Source organism: Gossypium arboreum, chromosome 3, assembly GCF_025698485.1.
Source record: "Gossypium arboreum isolate Shixiya-1 chromosome 3, ASM2569848v2, whole genome shotgun sequence".
Taxonomy (NCBI): Eukaryota; Viridiplantae; Streptophyta; class Magnoliopsida; order Malvales; family Malvaceae; genus Gossypium; species Gossypium arboreum.
Genome location: NC_069072.1, coordinates 132,737,051 through 132,758,070, shown reverse-complemented (window position 1 = coordinate 132,758,070; position 21,020 = coordinate 132,737,051). Strand labels below are relative to the sequence as shown.

Sequence of the window (21,020 nt, the reverse complement as noted above, 5' to 3'; positions counted from 1 at the left end):
TAAGTCCCTTGGGTCACTCGGTTAGGGTAGACAAACTGTATAGGAATGTACCCTTAGAAATTCAAGGTAAGATTTTCCCTGGAGATCCGATGGAGTTACCATTCGGAGAGTTTGATCTCATTTTAGGAATGGACTGGCTTGTTAAGCATAAAGCGACTCTGGATTGTACTGCTAAACGAATGGTGTTAAGGACCACAAAGGATGATGAGATTATGGTGATAGGTGGCGAAGGGATTATTTGTCCAATGTGGTGTCGGCATTAAGGGCCGAAAAGTGGATTTGGAAAAGTTGTAAGGTCTATTTGGCATTTGTAAGTCAGTCGGAAGAGGAGGGACTGATAGTGGATAAGGTTAGGACCGTAAAGGAGTTCCAAAATGTTTTTTGGAGGAGCTTCCAGGATTTCCTCCGAACCGAGAAGTTGAGTTTGGAATAGATTTGTTGCCTGGAATGGCGCTTGTGTCTATCGCACCGTATAGAATGGCACCGAAGAAGTTAGTAGAGTTAAATGCTCAAATCCAAGAGTTGTTGGATAGGGGCTACATTAGGCCAAGCGTGTCTTCATGGGGAGCACCAGTGCTATTCGTGAAAAAGAAGGATGGTACGATGCGGATGTGCATTGATTATCGCCAGTTGAACAAACTGACGATTAAGAATAAGTATCCACTACCAAGGATTGACGAGCTATTCGACTAGCTTAGAGGAGCTTCTGTATTTTCCAAGATCGACCTTCGATCTGGATATCATTAGTTAAGGGTCAAGGAGGTAGATATCCATAAGACAGCATTCAGGACTCGGTATGGTCATTACGAGTTTTTGGTTATGCCATTTGGACTAACGAACACTCCTACAGCGTTTATGGATCTAATGAATCGTGTGTTCCAATCATTTTTGGATCAGTTCGTAGTCGTCTTTATTGACGATATCCTGGTATATTCTGAAACTGAAACGAAACATGATGAGCATCTCCGTATAGTGCTGTAAGTATTAAGGGAGAAGGAACTCTTTGCGAAGTTCAGCAAGTGTGAATTTTGGTTGAGAGAGGTAACCTTTTTAGGACATGTAGTCTTTGCTGAGGGGATTAAGGTGGACCCTCGGAAAATTGAAGCGATTTTGGAGTGGAAGCCGCCTAGGTCAGTGTCAGAAATACGGAGTTTTCTAGGACTGGTATGATACTACAGAAGGTTTGTGGAAGGTTTTTCTGTGATGGCAGCACCTCTGACAAAACACATAAGGAAAGGAGTACCGTTTGTATGGACTAAGAAACAGCAGGAAGCTTTTGAGAAGTTGAAGAAAGTTCGATCAAGCACTTGTGTTAATTCAACCGAGTTTGGGAATGATTTTATCGTGTATGGTGGACGCATCACACGTGGGTTTGGGCTGCGTGTTAATGCAAAAGGGTAAGGTGGTTGCATATGCATCACGATAGCTTAAGCCTCATGCGGGAAACTATTTGACTCATGATTTAGAGTTGGCAGCAGTGATATTTGCACTTAAGATTTGGAGACATTACTTGTACGGAGAAAGGTGTATTATATACACCGACCATAAGAGTCTTAAGTATTTGTTGACTCAGAAGGAGCTGAACCTTAGGCAAAGGAGATGGATTGAGTTGCTTAAGGATTATGACTGCTCGATTGAGTATCACCCAAGCAAGGCTAATGTGGTAGCCGATGCTCTAAGTCGTAGAGTCAGATGTCGATCCGGGAACAATGTTTGCTCATCCGAGTCTCAGATGATGATGGAAGTCTGTTGGTCGAGTTGCAAGTGAGGCCAACCTGGTGGATCGATTAAGGAAAAATAGTTGAAAGATGAGTCTTTGATCGCTCGTTTTCAACAAGTTAAGGAAGGGAAACTTCGAGTTTGGGAGCGAAGAGACGATGCAACAGCAATACCTCATCTGTTTGATTAGGTAAATTTCGAGGACGAAATTTCTTTAAGGAGGGTAGAGTTGTAACGCCTCAATTTTCGGGAATTCTATGAATGTTGACAAAATTTCATGCTTTGATTTTGTCATTTGTGAGTGAAATTATGAAATAGGACCTATGTGAAAATGTTTGAAAATGCTATAGGCTAAATTGAAGTGGCCAAATAAATAGGAGTGCAAAATAGGAGGATTTGCATGATAAACCTCCCATTTTACATGAAGTGGCCAACCATCATGTTGTTGTAGACAAAATGTACACTTGATATCCATAATTTATGGTACAAATTGATACAAATTGATAATAGGTTAGGTAAATGTTCCATGATAATGGGTTAGGTAAATGTTTCATAATAATAGGTTAGGTAAATGTTCCATGATAATGGGTTAGGTAAATGTTTCATGATAATGGATTAGGTAAATATTCCATGATAATGGGTTAGGTAAATGTTTCATGATAATGGTTTAGGTAAATGTTTCATGATAAGAAATTCATGTCTTTTGTATTAAAGAATTAAATGGATGAAATATGAGGTTTTATTAAAAGAAAAAGGGGTGAAAAGAACAATGTTTTGTCCATCTTTGTTCATCCTAGCCTAAAGTTAGAGAAGAGAAAGGAGAGGAGAAAGCTCTTAAATGTTCGGTCACTTGGGGAAGAAAATTGAAGGTAAGTTCATGGTAGTTTGCTTCTATCTTGATGTTCATGAGTTCTTCTTGATTCTATCTTAACTCTTGAAGCATATTTTGATTTTTAGTTGTGTTGTGAGCATTTAGTCATGAATTAAAATGAAGGAAATGGTTGTTGTTTGATGTTCTTTTGATGAAAAATGGAAGATAGGTGAAGTTGAGCCAAACAAATGAGCATGCATGTGCCTTAGATGCTAAAGGAAAAATCGGCTTACATGTTGTGCTTTAAAATGATGAAATGGAGATTATGCTTAAGTAAAAATCATAGATATGTGATGACTGATTGGTGATATACATGTTTAAATAACATGCATGCAAGATAGGTGTATGAAAGAGTGATTTGGTAATAAATCTGCTTGGGACAGCAGCAGTAATGTGACTTTGGAAAATCACCATAAATTGTGGGAGAAGAATTAGAAGCTGAATAAATTATGTAATTAAAGCTTATTGAGTCTAGTTTCTAATGAAATAAACAAGAACATATTTCGAATTCTGTACAATGAGAAATTTGATTCATAATGAAGGGTGGTCAGATTAGTCAAACAGTGAAACATGGGAAACTTTGAGAAATTTCTGGTATTGATTGGCTAAACCAAAAATTCTGAAAACTTTATGGATATAAGATATATGAGTCTATTTTCAGGGAAAATTAACGGAACTTGATTTGGAGTTTCGTAGCTCCAGTTATAAATGATTTAGTGACTGTTGCTCAGGAAGACAGCTTGCAGTGAAATTATGATTATGTGGTAAACATTGACAAAAATTTGTTAATGAGTTGCTTATTGATTTCTTATAAGCTTACTATGATCTGTAGGTGTGGTTGGCGAATATTGTAAGGGGTTAATATGTAGTTTGTAATTGAATAGTTAGATTAACGTGTTAGTAATCCAATTGTAGGCGGTTCGTGTGTGGATCTCACAAGATATCGTCGCAAGCAGTGTGTAACTAACACCCTCTTTCTTAGTCCGGATCGGCAAAAGTCGAAAAGTCGAAATGCCGAAAACCGGTATTTTGTAGATTTACGAGTGTCGAATGCTCGTGAGGTAAATCGATTAATGTTTTTGGTAAGTTGCAAAATTTGGACCGCAAAGTGTATGATTTCGTGCCTCGATATTTTTGGGCTTAATGGGCCAAAATTGGAATGATGGGCCAACGGACCCAATTCGGTAAGAACCCTCGAGACGTGATTACGTAGTACGTGAAAGGTAGGAATATGCATGAAAAACCCTAAAATAGATAAATTACTGAAATACCTTTAAAAGTGGAAAATTTACGTTTACCCGGGAGATAAATTACCAAATACCCCTAGGTTAAATTGACCTAAATGCATGTTTGATGTTGTTATTTATCGCATGCCATGTTGTTATTATCGATGCATGGGATTGGGATATTGACGGAGGAAGTACTGAAAGTGGCTTGTCCACGATCTTTGGAGGCTTTGCCTCAATTTATCGTTAAGCGAAAGCAAGAATGCAAGAACTGTGGAGTGTGGGTGGGTGGGTTGAGCTATCCCACATGGAGTGTATGGCTGGTACGGGTGGAGTGTAGTGGTTGGTGGGTTGAGTAGTCTCCCAAATGGGCTTGCATATGTTTCTTGATGTTGCATGTATTTTGAAATGGGCCTATGGGCCCCATTGTTATCTGAATAAGGGCTAAGGCCCGGTTTATTGTAATCTGAAAAGGGCTCGCCCAATACCACTATTACCGAATGGGCTTAGGCCCAATGGGCTTGAGTGACTTGGACTTTGAATGGGTTTTCCTTACACACCGAGTTTCCCCAAACTCACCCTTTTATTTTCATCCACGCAGAAATCCCCAACCATAGTGGGCTTGGAGTCGTGAGAGAATTTGGAGTGGCCACCGCTCGAAAGTTTGATTTTCTTCCGTGAACTGGACATCCTTTTAATTACGTTTGAGGTTTTGGGCTTTTAAATGTAATAAGGCCGCTTATTTATTTCGATGGTTTTATATGTTTTATTAAGATAGGTAATATTTATATTTATTGTTGAAATTGGATAGCTTTAAAGGCGCGTTCAAAAAAAAAGAATTGTTTTCAAAATAACACAAAACAAGCAAAGCTTCCAGAATGAAGATATTTTCCAAAGTTAATCACTTTTCCTAAAAGGACTTAATCAAATCGGTTTCCTAGAAATATACATGACGTTAAGGTATGGCAATGGTGGTTTGCATGTCTAGGATTGGATCCGAAGGAGTTTGGTACTTAGCGGTCCGATGGACTCACCTCCTCTTTCCGGTTTCCTACCGGTGCATGACTTCCATTCACTTTAACCCTTAATGAATTAATCTTTTGAACATCAAGTACGATTTTCTGGACTTAGAATGAATTTTTTTTTTTATGTTTTTGATGTGGCATGCCGGATCCGGCCATAACTTCTGGGCCGGGTTTGGGGTGCTACAAAGAAGACAATGAATAGTGTAGGCTATTTATAGATTTTGGGGCACATGGTCAAGGGACATGCCCATGTGCCCCAAATTTTAGCCCGTGTGTTTCGTGTTTTTTCATTTTTTAGCGTGTTTGACATTCGCCCCACGCTTGTGTACCTTGGGCGTGTTAATACACACGGCCGTGTCGCACGACCATGTCTGGGTTCGTTCGCTTCTCCCACGCCCGTGTTAATTTGATAGGTTCGACCACAAGTGCTAGGCAGGAGCGTGTCTCATGCCCGTGCTAGTTTCTCATGTTCAACCATGGTTCTAAGGCACGGACGTGTCGCACGCCCGTGTTGTTTTGGCAGGTTCACTCACGACCATATCGTAGGGCTGTGGTGATTTATCGTAGCCCGTGTTTGGGTGAAAATCCTTGCCCTGTTTCCACATGGTCCTAAGCACGCCCGTGTGCTTGGCCGTGTCTGTGTGGTAAACCTGTATGCAAAAGCTCCATTAGTACGTCAGGTGCTAAATACCAAAATTTAAAGAAGACAATACAGTTAGTGCTCGAGTTGCCTCTTGAGAAGCGCTTATTTATAGTCTAAACTCAACTTACCTTCCTATTGAATAGTCATGGTGATTCGAGGAGTTTATACTCCTAATTCCTATTATTAATCTCATCAAAATAAGGTTTTAGACAGGTTTTGTTTACCTTAAAAGTGCCGAATTTGGAATGACTTACCTCGACTATACCGAATGGAAAAATGCTAAGTACCGTAAGAGGGATTTCTTCATTCGGCTTGGTAGTGACAATTTGAGGATTTGCGACATCTAATAAGACTTTATCTCCAACCTTAAGTTGATTTGGAAAGGTATTGAGCTCATCCTGGCGTAGTTTTGGTTTATCATGTGTTCTCGGTTTATGTGTCTGCCATTCATCTAGCTCCTTAATTTGTAGCATTTGTTCTTCATGAATAGGTCCTCTAATATTGATTGAAAATGGCTCATGTACGTCCTTCAAACTCATTTCCTGCAAAGTAGGTTGCATCATACTATCAGTTTTAGTAGAACGGTTAAAACAATCACCTTTAATTTTTGATGTGTTGCCAGAATCGCGAGCTTGAAGGGTGAGTGTTTCATCTCCTACACGAAGTGTGAGCTTACCTGTGTCAACATCAATAATTGTTCTAGCAGTTTCTAAAAAGGGCCTTCCTAAAATCAAAGGAGTGTTGCTATCCTCTTCTATATCTAGAACAATGAAGTCAATAGGAAATATAAATTTATCGATTTTAACTAGCACATCTTCAATAATACCCTTAGGAAATCTTATAGTTTTATCTGCTAATTGAATGCTCATCCTAGTTTGTTTGGGTTTCCCAAGACCTAATTGTTTGAACATTTTGTAAGGCATGACGTTAGTACTAGCCCCTAAATCAGCTAATGCATTATTAACATCTAAACAACCAATTAAGCAAGGAATTGTAAAAATCCCTGGATCTTTTAATTTGTTGGGTAGCTTATTCTGTAGAATAGCTGAGCAAACTGTGTTTAGCTCCACATGCGATGCCTCGTCCAACTTTCGCTTATTTGCTAAAAGCTCCTTTAAAAATTTCATTGCATTTGGCATCTGTTATAATGCTTCAATAAATGGTAAGTTAATGTGTAATTATTTTAAGAGTTTGAGGAATTTACCAAATTGTTCATCTAAGCGGTCTTTCCTTGTCGCATTAGGGTACGGCACATGAGGTTTAAATTCTACATTCACTGTTTTGTTTTTATTATGACTTACCTTACTTTGACCTCTGCTCACCATAGTTTCTTGCCTCGGTTTTGGCTCAGGCTCAACGAATCCTTCTTCACTTTGAACATTAATTGCGTTGAGCTGTTCCCTTGGGTTGGGTTCAATATTACTTGGCAAGCTACCTTGTGGTCGTTCGGAGATTAGTTTGGACAGCTGGCCTATCTGAGTTTCGAGCCCTTGGATCGACGCTTGTTGATTTTTAAGTGCTGTCTCGGTATTCTGGAAATGAGTTTCTAACACCGAGATAAACTTAGATAATATCTCTTCAAGGTTCGGTTTCTTTTCCTGTTGATATGGTGGTTGTTGAAAACCCGGAGGATTTTGTGGCCTTTGATTCCCTTGACTACCCCCGGAGAAATTTGGGTGGTTCCTCCAACCTGCATTATAAGTATTGCTATAAGGATTATTTTGAGACCGAGGATTATTACCCATGTAACTTAATTGCTCATTCTCCGTGTTGTGGTTATAGGGTTGATATTCTGAATTGCTTGATCCACCCCCACTTTCTTCACATTGCATTACTGGATGAACCTGCGTAGAACCAAGTAAACCATCAATCTTTTTATTTAGAAGTTCTACCTAATTTGACAGCATAGTAACTGAATCGATGTTATAAATGCCTACTGTTTTAGTTGGCTTAGTCCTCATGACTTGCCACTGATAGTTATTCAGTAACATATTTTCAATAAATTTGTAAGTCTCTTTAGGTGTTTTATTAGTCGAGGGGTTCAGGCCATTATGAAACGTTTGAACCTGTAGCCAGAGTGCTAACCCATGGTGAGGACATCATCTCAAAAGGTCCTTGTATCTCTCCATGCATTGTAGAGTGTTTCTAAATCCATCTGCACAAAAGAAGAGATATTATTACGTAATTTAGCTGTTTTAGCTGGCGAAAAATATTTTAATAAAAAATTTTCGGTCATTTGTTCCCAAGTAGTAATTGACCCTCGTGGTAACGAGTTCAACCACTGTAATGAAAAGGGAAACAACCGAAGACGTATGGCATCATCAGAAACACCATTGATTTTAAATGTATCGCAAAACTCTAGGAAATTTGCCAAATGAGTATTTGGATCCTTATCCTGCAAACCATCAAACTAAACAAACTGTTGTATCATTTGAATTGTGTTAAGTTTCAGTTCAAAATTATTTGCAGCAATAGTAGGTCTAACTATGCTCGATTCAGTTCTTGTTAAAGTAGGTTTAGCATAATCATACATAGTGCGTGGAGCAGGATTCTGATTTACTGGATTAACAGCAATTGTAGAAGGTATCAGGTTTTCCTGATTTTTAGCCATCTTCTCGGTTGTGGTTTGAATATCGTCCTCTTGCTCATCCTCTATGTATCTTAAGCTTCGCCTTATTTCTCTTTGGTTTCTACGAACTGTGCGATCGATCTCACTATCAAAAAGTAATGGTCCCGACGTGTTTCTTCTAGTTATAAACTACAAGACCCTGCTAGAAAAAAGGAAAAAGAAGAGGAAAAATTAGTAATAAAAAATGGGAATAAAATTTAAATGCAGTAAAATAAATTTGTAAAGTAATAAAAATCGACTGTTCCCAATATCTTAGTTCCCCGGTAACAGTGACAAAATCTTGATACGTGATATTCGTGACAGGTTTTAAATATTTATAATGAATCGTTCTTGAAACTAACTTTTATCACGATTGAGGAAACTGTACCTATCGAACAGTAGTATAGTTTTAGCAAGGCCGGATTGTCGAACCCAAAGGAACTAAAAGTACTAGTATTAACTTCCTTTTTATTATCTAACCTAAAAATTAAAAGGGTTTTGTTTATCTAACTAATTAATTAAACTAAGAAATCACAGAAAAGAAATTTGGGAAAAATAATTTTTGAAAAACTCGATTGATCAAGACAATACCTAAGGAAAAATTCACTTAGACTTCACTTGTTATTTGACTTTGAATCGGATGATTTATTCATTTAACTTGTTCCATAAAATCCCTAAGTTATATCATTATCTCTCTCGAGACTAACAACATCTAACCCTAGATTGAATAATTGAAATCTCTTTCTAATTAACACCCTAAGGTTGCATTAACTCGATCTATGGATCCCCTTATTAGGTTTTACCCTAATCCGGCAAAATCTTGCCACCCTATCTCTAGGCGCGCAATCAACTCCACTTAATTATGACAAATTTACTCTTAGACAGGGTCTATTCCTCATCTGAATAAGAGCATTAACTTGAGTCAATATCCTGAAATATTAAAACAAGAATTAAGAACACATAATTAAGAACAAGTCAAATATTTATCATACGATTCAGATAATAATAACAAGATTCGTCTTAGGTTTCATTCCCCTTAGGTATTTAGGGGATTTAGTTCATAACTAAAAAGGAAAACATCTCAGAATAATAATAGATACAAAACAAAAAGAAAACCCAGAACTCCTTAAGGGAAATTGAGGAGAGATCTTTAGTCTTGATGATAAATCCGGCTTCTGAGATGGATCAATTGGCTTTCTTCAAGTAATTCCTCCCTTCCTAACCTGTGTGTCCTCTCTTCCCCTCTTCTAGGGTGTATTTATAGGCTTTGGAATGCCTAAGAGCCCTCAAAAGTGGCCTTTTCTGAATAGGACTCATCTTGGGCTCGATAGGGACACGCCCATGTTCAATTACTTTAAGTTGTGGTCGAGCCTGTTAGATAGGCACGGGCGTGTGTTGTACCCGTGTAAATTGTGCTTCAAGTCTTCCAATTTAACACGGCCGTGTGGTCTGCCCGTGTGAGGAAGTCCAGGCCTTGGATTTCATACGTTGGCCCATTTTCTCTGTTTTAGGCCCATTTCTCTCTCTTTTTATCCTCCTATGCTGTCCTGAGTATAAAACATGAAATTAAAGCATTAGGAGCATCGAATTCACCAAATCTAAGGAGAAATCATCCATAAAATGTGATAAGCGTGGGATAGAAATATGTCTAAATTACAGTTTATCAATGGGGTGGGATATGTGATATATAGAGGAAGTGTTCTTTGAGGCATTATATCGCCGATACACTTGCATCACGGTTACGATTATTCTGATAAGTGTTGTATGAATACTATGTAGTGTGTTGGGTTAGGTGGGTGTTTTACAACCCACATGGTGTGTTGGGATGGTCGGAGTTGGTGTGTAGAGGATGGGGGTAGGACTTTGTATATCTATATGATTCTGTTAAGGACTTATGTTCGTAGTTGTTCTATTATGCAATAAAATCTAAATATATGTTTCCGTTGAGTAACACACTGAGTTTTTAAAACTCATTTTCCATTTGTCTGTTCGGTTCAAGTAATGCACAAGCTTAGGCAGGACAGTGCGACGGAGGCTTAGTCGTGACCATATGTATGTAAACTGTAGTTCTTAATAGTTTACTAAATTTTCTAGTTTTCATTTGAGAGTTTTATAATTTTGGGACGCTTTACAATTCAATTTACAAAAACAATGGTTTTGCGCAAACCAACATTTTTGAGAACACAAACTCAATTTTCAAAACTTAATGACTTTTAAACTTTCGCTGCAAATTATGGTTTTGTCTGATGGAGTAAACAAACGATGGTTTCATTAATAAGTATAATAATATGTTTTTATAAAAAAGTGGACTCTTTTAGTAACATATTGTACGAGGTTTTTGACATGATAAGATTGGATTTGTAGCCCTACTTTATAATATTCCCAGATTCGGCCATAACATTTAGGCCAGGTTTAGGGTGTTACACTTAGTGGTATAAGAGTCAGGTTGTAAAAACTCAAGCTATGAAATTTTGGATGCAAAATTTTATTTGTAAAAAATTGGTTTTCAAAGAAAAATTTATTTCCTTTTCAGTAAAACATGTGGTACACTGAATCTCCGACACCGATCCTGTAAGTACTTCTTAACTTAGAAATATTGTAGTTAGAAAACTCTAAACTGTCTAAAACTACACAGAGTTAGTTAAGGACTGAAATATCTAAAAAATTTAAAAATTTTGATAAATATGTGAAGCATAAAATAGTTGTTAATAAACACTGAAACTAATTCATAAAATACCGTAATGTAGATAAAACTTTGAGCAATGAGTGCTCGTGGAACACGTGGTAGTGCTGCTTATAGGCGTGACAGGTGTCGCAGAAAGATGATCGCGTGATTCGTAACAAGTAATAAATATTTATAATGAAGATCAAACCTAGACTAACTATTATCACGACGAAAAGGCAAGCGCACCTATCGAACAATAGTATAGTAATGGCAAGACTGGGAAATCGTACCTAGGAGAACCAAAAGTACTATTAATGGCTGTCTTTTTATTATCTAGCCTAAGAATAATGGGTTTTTGTTTTAATTAACTAATTATCTAAACTAAGAACGCACAGAGAAAAGAATTGGGGAATTGCTTTGGAAAAATCGATTTATTTGAGACAATCGGATGATTTATTCATTCAACTTGTTATTTTGGCTCCGAATCAGACGGTTTATTCATTCAACTTCTTCCGTAGAGATCCCTAAGTTATGTTATTATCCCTATTGAAGACTAATAACGTCTAATCCCTAGATTGAATAACTGAGACTTTTCTCTAATTAACACTCTAGGGTTGCATTAACACGATCTATAGATCCCCCTATTAGGTTTCACCCTAATCTGGCAAAATCTTGTCACCCTATTTCTAGGCGCGCAATCAACTCCGCTTAATTATAACAAAAGTACTCTTAGACAGGGTCTATTCCTCCTCTGAATAAGAGCATGTCTTGAATTAGTATCTTTGGATATCAAAACAAGAATTAAGAACACATAATTAAGAACAAGTTAAATATTTATCATACGATTCAGAAAATAATAACAATATTCGTATTAGGTTTCATTTCCCTTAGGTATTTAGGGGTTTAGTTCATAACTAAATAGCAAAACATCTCAGAAGAATAAATAATACAAAACATAAAGAAAACCCAAAACTCCTAAAAGGAAATTGAGGGGAGATCTTCAATCTTGATGATGAATCCGGCTTCTGAGATGGATCAATCGGCTTTCTTGGGTAATTCCTTACCCCCTTCTTTGTCTCCATTTTTCTCCTCTTCTAGGGTGTATTTATAGGCTTTGGAATGCCTAGAAGCCCTCAAAAGTGGACTTTTCTGAATTGGACTTCATTTGGGCTCAGCAGGGACACGCCCGTGTGCCACGGCCATGTGACGTGATTGTTAGGCCGTGTGAATCGTGAAAGCCTTGGCCGACACCCTCAAAAGACACGAGCGTGTGAGATGCCCGTGTGGCAAGGCTTAGGCCGTGTGAGATGTCCCTTTTTGGCTCGTTTTTTGGCTCCGTTTGATTCTTGGTGCTCTCTTGAGTGCAAAACATGAAATTAAAGCATTAGGAGCATCGAATTCACCAATTCTAATGAGAAATCATCTATAAAATGCATTAAATATGGGGTAAAATATGTATAATTTACGGTTTATCAAATACCCACACACTTAAGCATTTGCTTGTCCTCAAGCAAAATCCTCAACTCATAATCAAAATAAATTCTTCTCAACTTATAATTCTTATCGATAATATCTCAAAATAATCTATAGGTAATCATACATTAAGAATCCAACTAAAAGAACATAAAAGTTTCAAACATTCCAAGCTGAGTATTAAATCATGCAAACATAGGTGTCTCTCCTCATCTAAGTAATTACCTTTGATTCAGAATATCATAGAGTTTCACATCCTCACTAAAGATTCACTCAAATCACTCGAGGTGTTTAAAGACAATAAATGAAGCACTCAATAGTCAATAATGAAAAGTCATTACCATAGGCTTGCATGAAAATCAAATCTCTACCACTGTAATTTAAGATGATACATCAATCAAAAGGTCTTTAGAAGGTTGTAATGAGGCTTAGTTAGGGGGTGTGGTCACAAGCATAAAGGGTTAAAATCGAGATTGAATTGAAAAGTTGCCTAACTAGAAAAAGAGTTAGTCTTCACTTGCGTACAACAGAGCTTCTCTCAGAATATGAAATTATAGATATGCATACATAGTAGTTTTTTTTTTTAAGAACAAGTTAAATAATATAAAATAAATATCAAGAATAAAACATAGTTAGGCAATCCATTCAAATCAAATCTCGACAAAAATGGGGATTAATTTAGGGGATTTCAACAATAATGGGCTAAAGGTTAATATTAAGGGTAATCAAGAAATGGATTGTTAGGCTCAATGGGTTTATTAGGGGTTAATCGTGGAGGTAGGATTTTCACTTCATGAGTGGGTTAATCTTAAGTGCCTTAATCATTTTGATATATCAAATCAAATGGTGTGGTCTCGACATGCATAATCAAGCAAGTTCTAGAATAACAGTTCAATACTGACGCACTCAAAGCAATAATAAAAGTGAGCATGAAAAGATGAATAGATGCTCAAAAGGCTCAAAAATCTCACAAAAATTATGGTTTTTTGATGTTTAGACTCGTGAATTCCAATTCCAAGTAATACCTAGACTTGAGGAAACAGCCTAAGATTTTGAATTCTTAAAAATCAACTCATCATGCTTGATTCTCTATTGTCTTAAAGTTTAAATAATCAATGCATAAATCCCTATATTTTAATTCAAGATATATCGATCAAAATCATAAATTAATTAAAATTTATCCTAAATATAATATGAGAGCTTTTCAAGAGAACAAGATGATTATTACCCCCCACTTAAGATGTACATTGCCCTCAATGTACAAAGATAGATGTTAGAGGATAAAAATAGGGAGAGAAGTGAAACATCCTGTATGATGAATTCCTCGAACTAGAGTTTTAAAGAGTGATCGGTTTGAGAGTGGAGGAGGATAATCCGGCGGTCGTAGAGGTTTATTAGGCCATAAGTCCTACGCCAAAAGAATATTATATCTAGTGGTAGCTATGGTCGTGGTCGAGCAGGACATGGCAGTCGTGGAGAACCTTCCCCGATGGAGTTATAGTTCCTATATGATGATGAGCTTAAGAGTTCTATATAACTGTGATAAAATCAGGAACTTTTTAGGAGATATTAGGAAGAATAAGGACTCGAAAAGAAATAACCGAAATTAATAATAATAATAAAATAAAATTCTAAAATCTAACAAAAATAAAAATTAGTTTTAATAAAAATTAAAAACATAAAATAATAAATAAATATTTCTAAACATCTTCATCGTTGGATGGTTCGTGAGGTGGGACTGGCGATGAGACGTGGATGTGCTGACAAATCTGCTGTAGAGTAGCATCAATGTTGTCAAATCGTTGAAAGCACTACTGCTCGAATCAGGTGAGGCGCTCAGAGATGTCAGCATATGAAGCTGCCACAAAAACTGGACGAGAGGGTGGTGGTGGCTGAGTTGGTGGGTCCTCGTGCTGTGGAGAGGTTCCTCGGCGCCTCTCGATCATCCTCATACTAAGCATGCTCGAGATGCCTTGTGGAGACATCTATCTAGTCGATGTAGCGGCTTGCTATTAAAGGTCAGGCCCGAAGTATTTGGAAAAGCTCTTCTTAGAGCCCTCATGGAAACTGTAGGAGAGGAAAAAGAAATGGGGAAGTGAGCAATAATGCAGTGGAAGTGGATTTTAGGATGGTTTGGGAGTTGGGGAAATGAGAAGCTAGGAAGTGGTGGTCGGGATAGGGATTAGAAAGTGGAGAAGGGTAGATTTCGGCTAGGGTTGTGAAAGGAAAAAGAAAATGAACAGCGATTTTCTTATATAGGGGAGGTGCACATGGCCTAGGGCCACGCCCGTGTACTCTGAAGGTGAGCCCATGTTTTTCGAATTTTTTCAATTTAGGTTGTGCCTGGCTACTATACCATGCCCGTGTGTCTTGGCCGTGTGTGGCACACGGCCATGTCACACGGTCGTGCCTAGCTTTGTTCGCTTCTCCCACGCCCATATGTTAGGGTACCACGCCCTTGTATTATTGTCCTCGGCTTAATGGCATGGGCGTGTCTCGCGCCAGTTTCAAAGAAACAAAATCGAGCCTTACCTCTGGCACACCCGTGTTTTTCATTCCTATACCCGTAGTCACCTATGAAGTTTATCCACGACCATGTCGCACGGCCATGGGGATTTATCGCATCTCGTGTTTTGGGGAAATAATGTCTTGCTTTCACACGGCCGTATAGCACGGCCGTGTCTCTTCCCCTGTTGGCCACGGCCTTAGGCACGCCGTTGTGCCTGGCCGTGTGTTCTGAAAAACTTTGCAATTCAAAGATAAATTTAATTATTTAAAGTGTTAGAAATAAGAAATCAAAATATGTTAGTGCTCGGGTTGCCACCCGAGAAGCGCTTATATATAGTCTAAGCTCGACTTACCTCTCTAGTGGATGGTCAAGGTGGTTCGAGGAGTTCGTACTCCTCGTTCCTGTTATTAGCCTTGACAAAAGAAGGTTTTAGACAGGTATTGTTTACCTTAAAAGTGCCGAACTTGGGGTGACTTACCTCAACCGTACCGAATGGGAAAATACTAAGTACAGTAAGAGGGGTTTTTCTATTCGGGTTGGTATTAACAATGTGAGGGTCCGCGGCATCTAGTAAGACTTTATCTCCAACGTTAAGTAAATTTGGGGAGGTATCAAACTTATTATGGCGTAATTTTGGTTTATCGTGTGTTCTCAGTTTATGTGCTCGCCATTCATCTAACTCCTCTATTTGAAGCCTTCGTTCCTCATGGGTGTCTTTGTTCTCTACATGATAATAGTGCATTGTCTCTGTTGTCTTGGTTCGAGGAGGTTCCTGTAAGGACGATTGAATATTAGTTTTATCATCGATAGGTTTTATAGCATTATCTTGAATTTTAGAGGTTTTGACTGAGTCACATGCTTGGAGTGTTACTGCGTCGTCACCTGCACGAAGTGTTAGCTCTCCTATGCCTACATTAATAATGGTTCTGGCAGTTGCTAAAAAAGGTCTTCCTAAAATTAAAGACACCTCATTATCCTCATCCATATCTAAGACGACAAAGTCTACTGGATAAATAAATTTATCAATTTTAACGAGAACATCTTCAATAATACCCTTATTGTCTTGTCAGCTAATTGTATGCTCATCCTAGTCTGTTTGGGTTTATCGAGACCTAGTCATTTAAACATTTTATACGACATAACATTTATACTTTCCCCTAGATCAGCAAAAGCATTATTCACAGATAAACTACCAATTAAGCAAGGAATTATAAAACTCACTGGATCTTTCAATTTGTTAGGTAGCTTATTCTTTATAATAGCTGAGCAGACTGCATTGAGTTCCACATGCGATGTAGTGTCTAATTTTCTTTTATTGGTCAGAAGTTCCTTTAAGAATTTTGCTGAGTTGGGCATCTGCGAAAGAACTTCAATAAAGGGTAAGTTAATATGTAATTTCTTTAAGAGTTTGACAAACTTACTGAATTGTTCTTCTGTTCTATCTTTCATCATCACTTTAGGATATGGCACACGAGGTTCATAATTCGTACTTACCTGCTTAGTATCATCATCGTTTACCTCTTCTCGACCTTTGTTCATCGCGTTGTCTTGCTGTAATTCTGGCTCAGGTGCAATGAATCCTTCCTTATCTCGAGTACTAATTGCATTGAGGTGTTCCTCGGATTAGGTTCAGTATTACTTGGTAAGCTACCTTGTGGTCGTTCGGAGATTAGTTTGAATAGTTGGCCTATTTGAGTTTCGAGTCCTTAGATCGATGCTTGTTGATTTTTTAGTGCTGTCTCGGTATTTTGGAAATGGGTTTCTAACACCGAGATGAATTTAGAAAGCATCTCTTCATTGTTTGGTTTCTTCTCTTGTTATTAAGGTGGCTGTTGAAAACCCTGAGGATTTTGTGGCTTTTGATTCCCTTGACCACCCCAGGAGAAATTTAGGTGGTTCCTCCAACCTGCATTATAAGTATTACTGTATGGGTTACTTTGAGATTGAAAGTTATCGTTACCCATATAGTTGACTTGTTCTTCTTCGGCTGTAGGATTGAAGGATTGGTATTCTGTATGCACACCTCCGCCACTTGATTCACACCTCATTACTGGATGTACCTGCGTAGAACCAAGTAAACTGTCAATCTTTTTATTGAGAAATTCTACCTGATTAGAGAGCATGGTGATCGAATCGATGTTATAAACGCCGGCTGTTTTCGTTGGCTTTGTCCTCATAACTTGCCATTGATAGTTATTCAGTGACATCTCCTTTATAAATTCATAGGCATCTTTCGGTGTTTTATTGTTGATGGTTCCGCCAGCAGCTGCATTAACCATTTGCCGAGTCGAGGGATTCAGACCATTGTGGAATGTTTGTACTTACAGCCAAAGCGGTAACCCATGGTGAGGGCACCTTCTCAGTAAGTCCTTGTATCTCTCCCATGCATCGTAAAGTGTTTCTAAATCCATTTGCACGAAAGAAGAGATATCATTACGTAATTTGGCCATTTTAGCCGGCGGAAAATATTTTAGTAAAAATTTCTCAGTCATTTGTTCCCAAGTAGTGATAGACCCTCGTGGTAACGAGTTCAACCACTGTTTAGCTTTGTTTCTCAGTGAAAAGGGAAACAACCGAAGATGTATGGCATCATAAAAAATGCCATTGATTTTAAATGTATCGTAAAATTCCAGAAAGTTCGCTAAATGAGCGTTGGGATCTTCATCCTACAAACCATCAAACTGAACAAACTGCTGTATCATCTGAATAGTGTTAGGTTTTAATTCAAAAGTATTTGCAGCTACAGCAGGTCTAACTATGCTAGATTAAATTCCTGTTAAAGAAGGTTTAGCATAATCATACATAGTACGTAGAGTAGGATTTTGATTAGCCGCAATTGCAAGAGGTAGCTGATTGCCTTGGTTTTCAGCCATCTCGTCGGTTAGAGGTTGAGTATTGTCAGCTTGCTTGTTCTCTGTGTATCTTAAGCTGCGCCTTATTTCTTTTTGATTTTTGTAAATTGTACGATCGATTTCTTCGTCAAAAAGTAAAGGTCCCGACGGGTTTCTTCTAGTCATAAACTATAAAAACATGCCAAGAGAGAGAAAAAGTAAATTAATAAATAATAAAATAAAATAAAATTGCAAGAAAAATAAATGGCTAAAGTAATAAAACTTTAGCGTTCCTACTATTTTAGTTCCCCAGCAATGGCACCAAAAACTTGATCGCTTGATTTGTAACAAGTAATAAATATTTATAATGAAGATCAAACCTAGACTAACTATTATCACGACGAAAAGGCAAGCGCACCTATCGAACAATAGTATAGTAATGGCAAGACCGGGATATCGTACCCAAGGGAACCAAAAGTATTAGTAATGGCTGTCTTTTTATTATCTAGCTTAAGAATAATGGGATTTTGTTTTAATTAACTAATTATCTAAACTAAGAACGCACAGAGAAAAGAATTGGGGAATTGCTTTGGGAAAATCTATTGACTTGAGACAATACCTAAAGAAAAATCCACCTAGACTTTACTTGTTATTTTGGCTCTGAATCGGACGATTTATTCATTCAACTTGTTCCGTAGAGATCCCTAAGTTATGTTATTATCCCTATTCAAGACTAATAATGTCTAATCCCTAGATTGAATAACCGAGAGTTTTCTCTAATTAACACTCTAGGGTTGTATTAACTCGATCTATGGATCCCCCTATTAGGTTTCACCCTAATCCAGTAAAATCTTGTCACCCTATTTCTAGGCGTGCAATCAACTCCGCTTAATTATGACAAAAGTACTTCTAGACAGGGTCTATTCCTCCTCTGAATAAGAGCATGTCTTGAATCAGTATCCTGGGATATCAAAACAAGAATTAAGAACACATAATTAAGAACAAGTTAAATATTCATCATATGATTCAGTAAATAATAACAAGATTCATCTTAGGTTTTATTCCCCTTAGGTATTTAGTATAACACCCCTCACCCGTACCCGAGGCCGGGGTAAGGTACAAGGCGTTACCGGACAAACACACAAATATTAAACTAAAATACAGGCCATAAAATTTCATTCATATTTCAAAACGTTCATTCACTTACACATAGTCCCTTATTTGAGTCTACGAAGCCCAAAACATACTTTAGAAAGGGTTCGGGACTAAACCGAGAACTTACAAAATATTGAAAATTTCATGCTTTAAGGCTCCACATACCCGTGTCCCAAAGTGTGTTCCATACACGGCTGAGACACATGGTCGTGTTTCTGCCTGTGTGAAATATACCTAGGCTATTTTCTAAGCTTTGGTCAACCTTAATCTCTTACACACTTATACAAAATCAAAACAATATAACATGGTATTCATTTAATGATTAAATATTCTCAATTAAACCATAAACATAGCATTTGTATGTCATCATACATGTGTCTCTCATACTCATTTTACCTTGTTTATTATAGTACCACTTATACATTTATACCAAGATTACCATCTTATCAAATATCTTCAGCTTAATCATCAAGCATTCATATTTAAAGCTAGATCATATCTTTATAAAATACCACAATTCAGATGCGCAGAATAACATGTTTGCCTGAAACATTTCAATTCAATTCCATACCCAACAAGCATTACATTGAGACTAGTCATATATATATATACATGTCATGATACATAACATTCTCTTTCTGTTTTCTTATAAACACATATCATTTATTTCATTATATCAATATTTCATATACCACAGTTTCCATGTATTCCACAATATTTATTTTTCCTCTTCCTCTTCCTCCTCTCCATTCCATATCCTTAATCCTTAATGTATATAGCATTCTTGTAAGTACGATTTCACAATTTACTAATAAATGCTCACATCAAACTGTCGACACTAGTCATAGCAACTTACTTATTTATAATTCAAGCTACAGAGATCCAAATTAAGGTCCGTAAATTTCCCCTAAAACTAGACTCACATATCTTTCTACCATAAAATTTTCATAATTTTTGGTTTAGCCAATTAGTACAGTTTATTCATTAAAATTTACCCTATTTCAGTTTCTGACAGTTCTGACCTCTCTTCACTAAAAATTAATTATCTCACAGTACAGAACTCGGATAATGTTCTTGTTGATTTATCTTGAAAATAGACTCATTATGGATTTTAAAAATATAATTTTAAGCCTCTAATTATTTTTATCCAAAATTTTGTGATTTTCCAAAGTCAGAACAGGGGATCACGTAATCATTCTGAACCAGTCTCACAAAAACATAAATATCTCAAAATATAGAACTCCTTTTCTTGCTCTGTTTCTTTTATCTGAAAATAGACTCATTAAGCTTTAATTTTATTTCTCATTAAGTCTCTGATTCAATTTCTACTATTTTTGGTGATTTTTCAAAATCACATCACTGCTACTGTCCAAAACAGTTTTATTGCTAATTCACTCTTTCACACTTTCTTTGTATTAACCTCATTTTAACATACATATCACAAATCATTTTCACCACATTTCATACATCACAAGTATAGGCCCATGATCACAAGGTCACCATAAAATCATCCTCATGTATAACTTACTTGTTTATAACATTACCACCTCCTGGTCACTTAATGAACACATCATTCACATAACCAAGTTCCTGCACTTATTCATCACAAAACTCACAAAGCAATACATAGAGAGTCTCCCGTTGAACACTTCGGATCAATCCTCGATACTTGGTGGTTTCAGCACATAGCTCCACCCATCATATAGTTCGACTCTCTTGTACACATGGTGAACACTCAAGACCACCCATGTGACCTAGCCAATTTATCTCGTAGTTCTCTTGTCTACATGGTGTCCTTCACCGAACCACGCATGCGACCTAGCTACATATATCCCGTAGCTCTCTTGCCTACATGGTGTACACATAGTATCACCCATGCGACCTAGCTACATCATAATGTCTTGTAGCTCTCTTGTACACATGATGTGCACTCAGACCATACATGTGACCTAGCTACATACTATCTCAGATCATCCAATCTTTCCAAGGTTCAACCGGATTTCTCTCTTTTCCAACAATTTCACCAATCAAGTAATTATCCACAAACATATTTCCAATATTATTATAAAATATCATAATACAAGTAATATTGATATATTACTTACATATAAACTTATGTCTCATTTAATATCAAGGCAATAACATTAAATTACACATTGCCTTATTAAAAATCATATGAACTTATAATTTCCCATAATATCCATAATCATAGAAATCACATTTATGTATGATAATTCAATGCACTTCATGTACCATAGACATATTTTTAAATCAATTCATAAACTTGGCACCATA

General features: G+C 37.1%; 1 protein-coding gene and 1 non-coding gene across 2 annotated transcripts in view; one reads left to right on the top strand and one right to left on the bottom strand.

Annotated features, from left to right (window-relative positions):
• The window catches only part of LOC128290610 (uncharacterized), a 36,876-nt gene extending 20,598 nt beyond the window's left edge, over nucleotides 1-16,278 (bottom strand). The window contains exon 1 of the mRNA XM_053026328.1: nucleotides 16,234-16,278. Coding sequence (XP_052882288.1) covers nucleotides 16,234-16,278 — 45 coding nt within the window. The remainder of the gene's footprint in view (nucleotides 1-16,233) is intronic.
• A 798-nt stretch (nucleotides 16,279-17,076) lies between these two features.
• LOC128291247 (small nucleolar RNA R71) lies at nucleotides 17,077-17,183 on the top strand. Its single transcript, XR_008281023.1, has one exon. It is a non-coding gene; the product is annotated as a small nucleolar RNA R71 (small nucleolar RNA).
• The last annotated feature ends 3,837 nt before the right edge of the window (nucleotides 17,184-21,020 follow it).